Consider the following 14,250-nt stretch of genomic DNA (forward strand, 5'->3'; position numbering starts at 1 on the left):
AGTATAATATGTTTATTGCTATTTTAAGGAAATGATTACCTCTTTACCTTTAGAGATGAAAATGGTTATCGCAACGCAGACCCCCGTCCTGATGAGCGGCCCACCTGACGCAGCCTCAGGTAGATCAAAAGCTTGGCTGGGATTTCTATGGCACCATAGATGTGCTGGGTCAGGAAAAGGTTTAGACCAACCCTGTAACATTTAGAATTATGCCTTATAAATTATGCCTTATAAATTCCTTTCAGTTATTTAAAATAAAAAAGCAACATTTAAATATTCAAAAACAATAATATTCTTATATGTTATCAATAATTATATCAATTAAATAATTTGATAAACACACACATGCAAATCCACAAGGCTTTATCTGGTGGAATTTCAGATAAAAACAGATATGCCATTAAGGGTGAACCAGTCAGATATCGTGATAGCAGATAAGATGCAGAACTGCAGTGGTGATAGATGTGGCAGACAGACAAAGGAAAGAAAGGAAAAGTTGGAGAAATACCACAGAGCAAAAGAAGAGAGAGACTGTGGAAGGTCAAGACCATCGGTGAGACCAGATAAAGTGTTGGGAATGAGGTGAGACCACAGGTGGTGTTGAGAAGGAGGTGAGACCGGAGAATGTGTTGCGGGCCATGGTTAACCCACTTGCATTTCTATTTACTCATCATCTATTCTTACAATCATCTACACACTAGGTGGTTGAGTGCATTTGCTACATGAACCTTTAATTCAGCATCTAACTGCTAAAGGGTTTTTAGCAGACACAGGTCCATGAGAAGCCACCAAGAGTAGAGCCAAAACAGCTTGTTCATAATATCTACATAAACATGTTCATAATTCACTTCAAATTGTATTAGTGGATACAATACAATCAGTGGAAATCTGGAAGTTATTCATGTGCAGACCCTGTACTCATAAGATTAAACAAATGTAAAAACATCATTTCAGTTTGGACCATCAGTTAATATTTTGTAGAGACATCCTAGTATCCTTCCAGGGAAAGAGTGCAGAACAGAAAACATGAAGGACGGAAAAACAGGAAGGAGAAGGAAAACATGGACATGGGTAGTGATGTCTTAGCAACATTAAAATGTTTCCAGCTTTCAGTTCAAATGTCTAACGCATCAGGAATCGCTGCAACTGGTAAGCCAACATTTAGTCATTTTTGTGTCAATTTCTCAAACCAAACTGGGCTGCAGGGTTCATTTATCAGTTCTGTTACGTTATGTGTACGTCAGTCACCAGTGCGTTACACTAAACACCATATGATAAGTTCAAAATATATTCTTAACAGATGACACCCAAAGTATTTAAATAAGAAAAATTAAAGCAATTAGTATTTAATGAATTAGTGTAAAAATGTTTGACTTGGTCGATCCAACAAGTCTATGGTGTAGAAGCTCTCACAAAACTGCAAATGACACCATAACAGACATTATCAAATTTTATTGATTGTTTAAAATTAAGAGGACAAAGCTGAAACCAAGATCTGTGTGTGTGTGTGTGTGTGTGTGTGTGTGTATGGGACATTGTCTTCAGTCATCATTGCACTTCAGTGGAAGTTCACCCTGTTCCAGTGTGGTGATGCAGGTTGATCTCTTTCTGTAAAAAGAGAAACAAATAATGTAAACGGGTGAAAGGAGAACGACTTGCTGCAGAATAATTTCTCAGGAGTCTTTAAAAGTCCTGCTACGGACAGAGTTCTACCTCTCCTGCTCAATGTTCGCAATGGTCTCGGGGAGTTGAGCCTGATTGGTCTCTGGCAGAAGGAAGGCCACCAATCCTGAGCCGACCGCCACTGTCCCAAAGACCACCTGGGGGAGGGGAAGCCATGCCTCCTCCAATAGCATAATGAGAGGGGAGATACACGCCCCCAGGCGGGCCACAAAACTGGAATAGCCCAAGCCACTCTGTCTGCACTGCCCACAGGAGGAGGGGAGGGGAGAAGGAGGGGACTCGGGTTAATGAGTCAGACTGGTGTGTGCCGTGGCTCTGAACTGTATAAGCCAGTCATGGTTAAAAGACACCAGAGGAAAAATCAAAACATGAGTGACAAATATTCCCCATGACACCAGCTGAAACTCAGTCTGGCTTTGTCAAACAAACAAATACTTTGTCATAATCTCCAGAAATATGCTTGAAGCCCGATATGAACAAAGTGCAAATATGATTAATTATTTAAGAAATGTAGTGGTAAAGGGTGAATTTCAATTGGGCCCCAGTGTTGAACTGGCTCCATTTACGTTACACAGTGGTGAATTTGAATTGGGCAGAAGTGTACTGACATTCATTGGCATGATTAATTTCATTCATTTGCATGATCTTTGAGGTACGTCATTTTCCTTTCTAAGCATTAATTGGCATTTACAAAACAGCTAAGAAATGAAAAATAAATAAATAAATAAATAAATAAATATAAAATTTATTTTTATTTTATATATATATATATATATATATATATATATATATATATATATATATATATATATATATATATATATATATTTATTTATTTATTTTTTTCACCCCTAAAGTGGACATTTTACATGGCAGTTGAATGAATGGTGAAGGTGCTTAATTAGTAAAACAGATTTAAAAAAAACAAAAACAAAAACAAACACACACACACACACACACACACCACAGACAGACCTATGCATCAGTGTTTCTTAGGCACAGGTCATCTGCATCTGATCAGTTCATGATGTGGTGGGACTGACCTCAGAACAGTTGGGAAGAGCTCTGTCGTGTACAGGAACACAGTGGTGAATGAGGCTTCTGACAGCCCTTTACCCAAGACTGCAACACTTGTGCGAAACATCCAGTAATCTAAACGCGCACACAGTTTTATACTGAACAAAATCCTACGAAATCATAACCTTAACCTCAGTAAGCAAAAAGAAATATTGGCTTATTTTAACTAGTTTTAATGAAAAAGGTAACATTTTACATAAAAGCCTGTTTTGTTTTGCCAAAAATCCCCACGTCAGAATAACTTTTCTACCTATGCAGAGATATCTTGTCCTTCCAGAGAGATTACGACAAAACAGACACACCCATGCAAACCCCAAACATGGTGGGATATTCAGTGAAATAACTCCCAACTTCCCTGTAAAGACGGATAGCGAGCAACTTCTGTAAGCGGCACCTTTAGGCAGGATGATATTGATGATGAGGCAGACTCCCGTGAGCACCAGTGTGCCCACCTGGCTCAGCTGACGCCCCAGCTTCTCCAGATTGAAGTAGATGAGGACCTTGGCAGGCAGCTCGACGGTGGCATAGATGAAGTGAGTCATGTGGAGGCTCAGGCCAAACCCTGTGACGTTCAAACTGATGCCATAGTACGTGGAGGCCACGCCGTACCTAGAGAGGCCGAGCATGTGGAGTATGGGGCTGTGCTCACAGCATGGTCACTACACGCTGTTTAACTTGTCTGCTCGCTCGCTCACGCGCACACACACGCGCACACGCACGCACGCGCACACGCACACACATACACATACATACATACATACATACATACTTACCATATGATGCCAGTTATAATGGTTAGTCTCCTTAAGCATGGAGTTTTGATGAGATCTAAGTAGGTATAATTATGACCCAGTTGACCTGATGTTACAGCAAACAGAGTCTGAAAAAGAACAAAAAAAAATCATTTAGGCAGTCCAGGGTCATAGAACCAACATGGAGAGTACAGGGATACATGAGTAAACAAAACAAACACACAGAGGCACACAGGAAAGAAGGCTGTAACGAAGTCAAGGGAAAACTCAGGGCTAGGATGAACACACAGGCACAAAGTAGAAAGAAACATAATCGAGGGACAGGTGTAAGCAATCAATATGAGGACAAAACGAAACTATGGAACGGAGCTAAACCCAAGACAGGGAAAACACGGAAGATGGAAGATGGAAGGGACTGATCATGACACAAAGCAACTTACAAAAGTGCTTTGTCATTTATAGCATATGAGTAATAATAAAATAGCAGTAACAATACAGTGCAATACAATAAAATTAACACTATGCAAGACACAATATGAACAATACGGAGAATTAAACAGCAATCTGATCTGATCTGCATTTCACATTGTGTGTAACTGTCTGATCTACACACTCCACACTGTGTAATTATCTGATCTACATTTCACACTGTGTGTAACTCTCCGATCTGCATTTTCAAGCATGTTGCAGCACTGCGCTCAGGGTGAAACAGCAGCCCGGTCTTACGCACCTCAGGTTTGATCCTAGCTGTGAAGTCTTGTCTCCCGTTAAACCTGGCACATGTCTGCAGGTACCTGTATGCCGCCTCTATCCTCCCATTGACGATGAGCCACCGTGCCGACTCAGGGACCCACCTGGAGGGAGAAGTACCTGCTTACCCCAGGACCACTGTTGCACAACACTGTATTACAGATGAGAAGAAACCAGAAGGGGCCCAAAATCTAGACGTTAGAAGGGAGGCTGCCGATGGTGGTTGGCTGTTTGGCTGCTGGTGGATTAGTTTGCCTCTTTGATGCTGAAGAATTAGTTTCCTGTTTGGTTTCCATTTGTATAACACCCAAAATATTCTGGATTATTTATTCCAGTTGCCTAAAATGCTAGAAAAGGAAAAATACTGAACTCTCCAGAACTGGATTTGGGCTGCACAGCTGTGATAAGGAATGCAACCACATGACAGGCACTTGACCTGGGAGTGTGATCTCCCCATCCCCCACATGTACACATTCATACATTTGAAATATTTATCAATAATGCCAATGCCTTACCCCCAGGTGGCTACAGCCAATGCCAGGGGAGCTGTTACTGTGACGATCAGCATCCTCCAATCAGTGATCACGTAAGCGATGCCAGCCAGCATCAAATTTCCAAGTGTCCAGGTGACACTACCAAACACTGCTATGAATGTGCGATGCTCAGTGTCCACCCACTCAAGACCTGCAACACAGAGCCACTGAATACTGTGAGTTTCCACATCTAATCCGTTTAAACTATCCACTGGTGTCTCTCAGGGCTCACTGCTAGGCCCTCTTCTCCTGGTGATGTAATATCTTCTCATGGCTTCTCCTACCACTGCTATGCTGACAACACCCAACTAATACTTTCCTTTCCACCTTTTGACGCTCATTTGTATAACCCCAGCCAAACCAAGATTCTGTTCATCTTAAGAGTCCTCGCCCTGATCTCACCGTTTCTTTCAAGAACTCCCTAGTATCACTGTCTGAAGTTGCTCATAGCCTGGGCAGAACTTTGGACAACCAGTTAACATTCTTGACTCGCTTCACACCTGACATGGTCGTGCAGATTCCTCCTTTGTAACATATGAAGTTTTCGGCCCTTTCTCTCACAGGAAGCTGCCCAGGTAATTGTGCAGTCTCTTGTCACCTCAAAGCTTGACTATTGCAACTCGCTACTTGCTGGTCTTCCCCTAAGAGCCATCAGACCTCTACAACTTATCCAGAATGCAGCAGCACGACTGGTCTTCAACCTTCTGAAATTCACACGTCACTGCACTGCTGCATTTCTAGAAGCTGCCAGTATCAGTTTTAAAACCATGATGCTTGCATACAAAGCCAAAAATGGACCAGACACGTCCCTATATGAGTCAGAAGCCTGATCTGTACCTTGAGTACTTCCAACCTCAAGTACGACTCGTCTTGACACACCACACTTCAAGTCTCATGGAGACAAGCCTCAAGACAAATCTCAGGCCTGGCTCCCAGATTATGGAATGAAATTCCACCATCCGTCCAGACAGCAGAGTCTCTTGCTGTTTTCCAACAATCTAAAAATTAATATATTTGTGGAGTATTTAAATGATCATTAATCCTGCAAATATGGAATTTTTATACTATTGATTAACTCGCACTTATTGTTTAATAATGTTTGGCATCTTTTGGTATTGTACTTATCGCTGTTTTCCTATAGTACTTATGCTTATTACATTATGGTTATTACATGACATTACTGCATTCAGCCCCGGCGCATGCCATAGGCGGAATAGGCGCATATAGGTGCATGCACCAAATAAGGGAAAACATGAATTCTAACTACTAATGTTTTCTGTGGCGTGTGCGCCGTGAGTCCCCCCCTCCTTCCCACTTCCTCGCGCTCTAGGTAAACCTACCGCGCGTGAGCGAAGGGCAATGATTAACGGTCAGCGTTAGATCCGCTAACAGCGTTAGATCCGCTAACAGCTATTCAGCTAACAGCGTTAGCTCCGCTAACAGCTATTCAGCTAACAGCGTTAGCTCCGCTAACAGCTATTCCGCTAACAGCGTTAGATCCGCTAACAGCGTTAGATCCGCTAACAGCTATTCAGCTAACAGCGTTAGATCCGCTAACAGCTATTCAGCTAACAGCGTTAGCTCCGCTAACAGCCAAACGACAGGTCAGAAAGGCCAAAGCCCTTTGGGGAGAATAAAAAAGGAAAAGAAGAGGATGAAAGACGACAAGAAAGACGGAGTTAATGTGATGTGCTGAGTGAATACTTCATCTGTTCCGCGGTAAAGGTCACTGTCTCTGAGCAGTTAGTAGGCGATCTTAACTTAGCTTAGCTAGCCAGACTACTACTGCCACACTAAACTCATTAACAGTTAATAATGATGATGATGATAATAATAATAATAATAATAATAGTTAATAGTTAGCGAGCTTAGCTTAGCTAGATGTGTGCTGGTATAAGTTACTACTGCCACAGTAAAACTCATTAAGTTAATAATAATAATAATAATAATAATATAATAATAATAATAGTAGTAGTTAGCAAGCTTAGTTTAGCTAGATGTGCGCTGGTTTAAAGTTACTACTGCCACACTAAACTCATTATTAATAATAATAATAATAATAATAATAATAATAATAATAATAGTTAGCGAGCTTAGCTTAGCTAGATGTGTGCTAGTTTAAAGAGTTACTTCTGCCACACTAAAACTCATTAAGTTAATAATAATAATAATAATAATAATAATAATAATAATAATAATAATAATAATAATAATAGTTAGCGAGCTTAGCTTAGCTAGATGTGTGCTGGGTTAAAGTTTCTACTGCCACACTAAACTCATTAAGTTAATAATAATAATAATAATAATAATAATAATAATAATAATAGTTAATAGTTAGCGAGCTTAGCTTAGCTAGATGTGTGCTGGTATAAGTTACTACTGCCACACTAAAACTCATTAAGTTAATAATAATAATAATAATAATATAATAATAATAATAGTAGTAGTTAGCAAGCTTAGTTTAGCTAGATGTGCGCTGGTTTAAAGTTACTACTGCCACACTAAACTCATTAATAATAATAATAATAATAATAATAATAATAATAGTTAGCGAGCTTAGCTTAGCTAGATGTGTGCTAGTTTAAAGAGTTACTTCTGCCACACTAAAACTCATTAAGTTAATAATAATAATAATAATAATAATAATAATAATAATAATAATAATAATAATAATAATAGTTAGCGAGCTTAGCTTAGCTAGATGTGTGCTGGGTTAAAGTTTCTACTGCCACACTAAACTCATTAAGTTAATAATAATAATAATAATAATAATAATAATAATAATAGTTAATACTTAGCAAGCTTAGCTTAGCTAGATGTGTGCTAGTTTAAAGAGTTACTTCTGCCACACTAAAACTCATTAAGTTAATAATAATAATAATAATAATAATAATAATAATAATAATAATAATAATAATAATAGTTAGCGAGCTTAGCTTAGCTAGATGTGCGCTGGTTTAAAGTTTCTACTGCCACACTAAACTCATTAAGTTAATAATAATAATAATAATAATAATAATAATAATAATAATAATAATAATAATAGTTAGCGAGCTTAGCTTAGCTAGATGTGTGCTGGGTTAAAGTTTCTACTGCCACACTAAACTCATTAAGTTAATAATAATAATAATAATAATAATAATAATAATAATAATAGTTAGCGAGCTTAGCTAGATGTGTGCTGGGTTAAAGTTTCTACTGCCACACTAAACTCATTAAGTTAATAATAATAATAATAATAATAATAATAATAATAATAATAATAATAATAATAATAGTTAGCGAGCTTAGCTTAGCTAGATGTGTGCTGGGTTAAAGTTTCTACTGCCACACTAAACTCATTAAGTTAATAATAATAATAATAATTATAATAATAATAATAATAATAATAATAATAATAATAGTTAGCGAGCTTAGCTTAGCTAGATGTGTGCTGGGTTAAAGTTTCTACTGCCACACTAAACTCATTAGGGAAGAGGAGAAGCACCTGCAGGAACCATTTACTGGCTTTCTGAAGAAACCAGGCAAACATTTTTATTGATATCTTGGTCTAGGTAGTTAGCCAAAGTTAGTTCTGTTTGTAATAGATGATTAAACCACATGTAATTTTGTAATTAATAGATGCAAGCATTTCCATTTTCATTTCATTCACTGAAGTTGATACGCACAGCGAAACAGGAGGTCATGTGAGAGGAGTGCGGACTGATCGCATGTTTTGAGCATGCGCGTTAACTAGGCGTGGTTTAGTGTGTGTTTAGCTACAGTGTTATAGGCTATAATGTGGCTTAGGGGCCTTTATTAGATTAGCTGCCTTTTTAAAAATTAATATACTGTAACATTGTAATAACATTATAATATTATGTAACACTCAATGGTCACTTATAGTCCTCTATATATTAACAAATTGAAACATTAAACGAAAGCTGTATAAATGCTGTATATTGCTTGATGTTGTTATAATTCATTTAATGTTACTTGTTTCTTCAATACCGTTTTTATTGTTTAATGCTTTTTTTGTTTCTAAAATAAAGAAAATTTCAAAGACAGCTATGTGGTGTCTATGTGAGTGTATGAACACAAGGATTAATGAATGAATGAGGCACCACATTAGTCAGGCTCAGCGCTGTCAGCACTCGAGCAGTATTCTAGTTCAACTGTACCTTTGACTCCAACTTATTGTACTGGCTAGGACACATTTTGTTAGAACACTTTTGTAACTTGCACTGGATAAGAGCATCTAATAAATGCAGAAAACATAAATTTAAATGTAAGACAAAGACAAAACCCTATTCTAATTTTCAGTCTTATTTAAGATTTTTTTTATAGTTATTTACAATATGATCTTTTGATGATGCCATAACTCAGGCGTGACCTGCTGACACTGAAGTAACTGAAGTTGCAAGTTAATATAGAAACGACAACACTGATAGATAACAAACTGGCTTATCTTGTATCAGTCATATCATGTGATAAAGGAGCACCATTATGGGCACTCAGAAAGTCAAAGTTTAATCTTTTTTTTTAACTTAGGGTATTGATCAACTCCAGTTAACTCATCCTCGACACTTATCATTTTAACGAGCGGCTTTAGCATTTTGTAGTAGAGAAATGGTTTCAAACTGGTGGGGTTGCTAGAAAAGGAGGGGGGAGGTGGACAGTGGACAGTGGACAGTGGACAGTGGACAGCGGACAGTGGACAGTGCCTCCCAGACTAGGATGATCTAATCAAATCTTTTGAGACAGTTGAGAAGCAAAGGGAGTTCGAGCAGACTCAGCTAATCAAAACTGTAATGTGATCCAAAGACTCAGGTTGGGTGTATTATGAATCAGCTGTAACAGAAGTGTCCATCCACACCACACGCCTTGCACAGTCGGGCGGGGTGAAGACCACGAGAAGACCCAGGTTACATCGACTCACTGAGAACAATGGATATTATGCTGATTCCAGTGAGGAAGCGGAAGGCCATAAACAAGCTGAAGTTGGTCGAGATGATGCTGGCTATGCTGAAGACCAGTGCCGACACGATCGAGACAAGGAGCATTGTCTTCCGTCCATACCTGCACACACACACACACACACACACACACCTTGAGATGCTGAGATATGCTGCTGGCTATCAATCAATCCACCAACATTTATTTACATTTGTTTCCGCTTTTTATAGCAGGCGTTATCACTGCTGAGATGCAATCACAAGGATATACATCTCTGTTTTTAGAAGTGAAGCAATAAGACCACTTTATGTTCTCAACGAACTTTAAAGCTATAAAAACACAAATATGACCACTTTGCTGATTTTTAGTAATGCGGATAAATATGTACTGAAATGCAAGTTTTTAAAGACTTGAGGTTTTATTGTGACAGCAGGTGTTGCATCGCTGTACTGTGTATAGGCGAAAATGGGGTAAGATGAATCAGTGGTAATGTTGATCCATCACCCAGATATGGGCTGCCATACACAGTTTTTGACATGTGACCCTAAATAATTTAGTTTGAATTCTTTATTTTCATCTTTCTGTGGAAAGAAGGACCATGTGGATGAAGAGGTAGGTATATTCTTTCACAAAAAAAGCTTTTTTCAGGTATTAGGTATTAGTCTCACCTCAAAAATAATATATTAAATTAGCAGAAGTGTAGCAGTGGATTGCTAAACTCATTCAGGCTTCAGAACTGTAGACAAATCTGTAGTTTATATTTATTTCATGAACACCAATAAAAATCAGTTCAAAGGGGGATTTAGTTTATTAATCATGATATTTGGAATTACACTTCAAAATCTGGTTAATTCAATAGTTACTGTTTTCTATGATGGCTCAGGATACACTGTCAGATGGATGTGCTTACTCGTAACATGGCGCAGGACCCACTGGGACCCCGTATATTGTTACTGATTTAAGTTAGGTACACTGCTAAGGTTTCAGCTGATGGCACACGTCCTGAGCTTGTGTTGGATGCGTTACTTTTATTCCTGTCTCATATTCCCCCTCTCTTCCATAGTGTGTGTGTGTATACCGCATTCGTAACATCTGCACCTAATATCTAGGGAGGTTTTCCGTTGATGGAATTTGACTGCTGAAGGAGCATGTAGGATTTGAAAGGTTGATTAAGAGAAGATAGTGATCCACTGGCGAGTTGGACAGGATGCGCCAGTGGAATGGATTGGTCTTACTTGTCACACAGGATACCATAGAATGCAGCCCCAAACATGATGCCAGCAAAGAAAATGGAGGCGGATACTTTGGTTAGTCCCTTTGTTTGACAAACTAGATCAAACTGCAGAGAAATAAATAAGATACACATGTGAGGGATATTTGGCTGTGAGATAAATTCTTGATCTCGTTCTAAAAATGGCAGGTACCTGGGTGACTAAAGTGGACCTGAATGTGCTGTGGTCGTACTCCCATCCATTCTGACACTGGATCACAGGGAGTGCTGAGGTGTTAGATGAGCTAGTCAGCAGGTGGAACTGGGGCTCTGGGAACATGTGACAGGAAGCAAAGGTCCCGTCTTCCTGTTTTGGAATGCTGACAGTCAGTCTTTGCTCCTTTGTCAGATTCCCAAAAACCCCTTCGTTTTCCAGAGATGTGATGGCACAGTGGTGTGATGGAATGGCGGCGATAAAGTTGTTTAACAGGAAGTGACCTGGGAGGCTGATCCGCGAAAACACCAGTAGGGTAATTATGGCAATCTGGTAGCGCCCAAACCCATCTGTCTCGGCCAGGATGTTCTCAAACTTCATCCTTACCTGGGGAATCAACCAATTTACACATTTATATCTGGACAGCCTTTGGATTCTTTATACATGGATGGATCTTGTATCTCACAAAACATTAGAATTTTCTATGAATGAGCCATAAAATAGCAGATTACCTCTGAACCTCCTATAGCTGATAAAGATACACTTAAGCAGAATCCCTCACTATGAATTTAAACGTCTACACTAATGAGCTCTTACACAGGAACCCACATGGACTATTTTCTTGACCTGTTCCTTCTACCTCCTAGCAAGAATCTGGGTCATGCGGATGGTGGGGTGCTCTGCTGGGACCAGCGGTGTACCAGTGTGCTAGGGTTTAGGCACACGTTTAGCTTTGTTCACTAAATCATGATCAGATAATAAATGTGATTTGAATTTACTGAACACAGGCTGTGTTTATTTGTTCTGAATCCAAGAAAGATTTTGTAGTGGTTTTTGCTAGTTTGATTTTTAGCAGGATGTCTGAGCAGTGTGGCACCAACTGGAATGAATGATAATGGTGCATAGCAATGGCTGCACAGATGTACAATCAGGTAAACAGAGATACAGTGAGGTACACAGATGTACAATCAGGTAAACAGAGATACAATGAGGTACACAGATGTACAATCAGGTAAACAGAGATACAGTGAGGTACACAGACGTACAATCAGGTAAACAGAGATACAGTGAGGTACACAGACGTACAATCAGGTAAACAGAGATACAGTGAGGTGCACAGACGTACAATCAGGTAAACAGAGATACAGTGAGGTACACAGATGTACAATCAGGTAAACAGAGATACAGTGAGGTACACAGATGTACAATCAGGTAAACAGAGATACAGTGAGGTACACAGATGTACAATCAGGTAAACAGAGATACAGTGAGGTACACAGATGGCAAACTCTGACTCCCTTCTACGCTTTGATTCATGACAAAAAAACAAAAAGACATGTCATGCTTGTATCTATCGCAACAGCTTGGTGGATCTGATCATCTATCTATGTACCTAATCATTTTACAATTCTGCGGAAAATAATTTACGTTTGGATGTCTCCCATCTAAGAAGTTTAGATGAAGTGTCTAAGACATGAGACACAAAGGTGACAGTACAGCTATTGCAATCCCGTCATCAAACTCTCAGCACAGGACTGTGCATGTTTGAATTCTGTGATACATAGTTTACTGTCTGACACAGTGTTGAGATCGCCACATTAGACTTCTTCTGTCTGTGCAAACATCCTTTTCTCATTTACAGTGGTACTATGACACATTGCGGTACAGAAAGGAACTTTTAGAAGTCTAAATAATAATTAGAATAATTGTTGGACACCGAGCTTTGTTAGTCTATACTACACGCTATTTCTCGACATGACTTATGCTTACAAAATCATTGTCGAAATAAGAATGATCTGAAATTATAATAATTTGTGCAAATCCACTGAGAAAATTAAACAATCGACTCACCTGTAGCGGCACGTGAGTGGACACGAGTTGAAGGTAACCCCGCTGTTTCTCAGCCGGTGCTGCGCGAGGGACTTTATAGCGCTTTGAGGAACGTAATGAGGCGCGGGACACAAGCGTTTACATTCTAGTGAAATGAAGTCAAAGCGAACAAAAATAAATGAAAAACAAAATTGACTTCTGTTATTTATAACTGTATATTAGCAGAAGACAAAGTAGAGTGTGCTACTGTTGTGGGGTCCAAACAGCATCTTTACACCTTGTTAAAAAGGCGTGTAAGCTGCGGATGTGCGGAAACACCTCCTCCTGGTCTGCGGAGGGTTTGTCCCTGTGATGGTGAACGCAGGACAGAGCGACTTGCTAAAGTTTACTGTATGCTGGCCGAGAGGTGTTTGGGGAGGAAGACATTAATACACATTTAAGGCGCGCAGTGTGCACACTTTTCTTTTCTTTTTTTTGAGGGGCCTTGGTAACTCACCAGTTAAGGTAATTGCTTAACGTTAGTAATCAGAAGATTGCCGGTTCGAGTCCCACCACTACCAGTAATAATTGTAAGTTGCTTTGGATAAAAGTGTCAGCTAAATGTTAATGCTTACCACTGCAGTATCAAACCCAGAAGTAAACCATGCATACATCCCAGTCCACTTTGGGTCTCATTAAACTTTTACAATAAAGATATTGAGCAGTTGAACACCTCATTCAAGGACATCTTGGACCAGATGCCCTGTAACGGTTTCAGCCCATACAGAACTGGCTAATTGGCACAGTAGTGAACTTTGGCTTGGTCGTCGGCAGTCAGATATTGAAGAATCCACCCTAGGAATGCCAATCACACTCTGGTCGAGTTTCACCACAGTCTTTATCTGGCTCTTGTCAGATTCTTGCTGCTTCAAGGTATTTGTGGGGACAGAAGTAGCTGAGATCTAGGATCTTACAGAACCAGATATGTGGCTTTATGTGCCTTCAAGTGGCAACCCCTGTGGATGACATTACATGAGGGAAACCCCTCTGTTACAAGACCCACATCAGCAGATGGAACAGAGGACCTGGGTTTTTACGACAGGTTCGTTTATTAGTTCCAACCCACAGCAAGGAGATTACTGGAATGAGGAGCAACGTCTGTGGGCTGACTGTGGCTGTTCCTTCATTGCCAGACCTAGAACAGTACACCAACTTTGGTGAGTTCATCAAATCCTGTGATCTATCACTCAAGAACACTTCAGATTTAACTTTCTGCTACTGAATATG

The 14,250-nt window shown here is 39.4% G+C and overlaps 1 protein-coding gene across 2 annotated transcripts; it reads right to left on the reverse strand.

Annotated features, from left to right (window-relative positions):
• Positions 1 to 1,436: 1,436 nt before the first annotated feature.
• slc22a7b.4 (solute carrier family 22 member 7b, tandem duplicate 4) lies at positions 1,437 to 13,748 on the reverse strand. 2 transcript variants are annotated; one of them, XM_026996511.3, is made up of 11 exons: positions 13,006 to 13,748; positions 11,155 to 11,541; positions 10,966 to 11,069; positions 9,714 to 9,853; positions 4,778 to 4,946; positions 4,243 to 4,366; positions 3,534 to 3,640; positions 3,155 to 3,369; positions 2,727 to 2,835; positions 1,714 to 1,920; positions 1,437 to 1,608 (listed from the first exon to the last, which is right to left on the reverse strand). In XM_026996511.3, the coding sequence occupies exons 2-11, from the start codon at positions 11,533 to 11,535 to the stop codon at positions 1,542 to 1,544; spliced, it is 1,623 nt and encodes a 540-aa protein (XP_026852312.3). In that variant the 5' UTR covers positions 11,536 to 11,541; positions 13,006 to 13,748; the 3' UTR covers positions 1,437 to 1,541. The 2 variants fall into 2 exon arrangements, with proteins under 2 accessions (XP_026852312.3, XP_081578462.1); XM_081722336.1 differs by having other exon boundaries at positions 1,714 to 1,925; positions 13,006 to 13,744.
• Between the last annotated feature and the right edge of the window lie 502 nt (positions 13,749 to 14,250).

The sequence above is a fragment of the Electrophorus electricus genome, chromosome 10 (genome assembly GCF_041902795.1).
Source record: "Electrophorus electricus isolate QZ-2024a chromosome 10, ASM4190279v1, whole genome shotgun sequence".
NCBI classification, from domain to species: Eukaryota; Metazoa; Chordata; class Actinopteri; order Gymnotiformes; family Gymnotidae; genus Electrophorus; species Electrophorus electricus.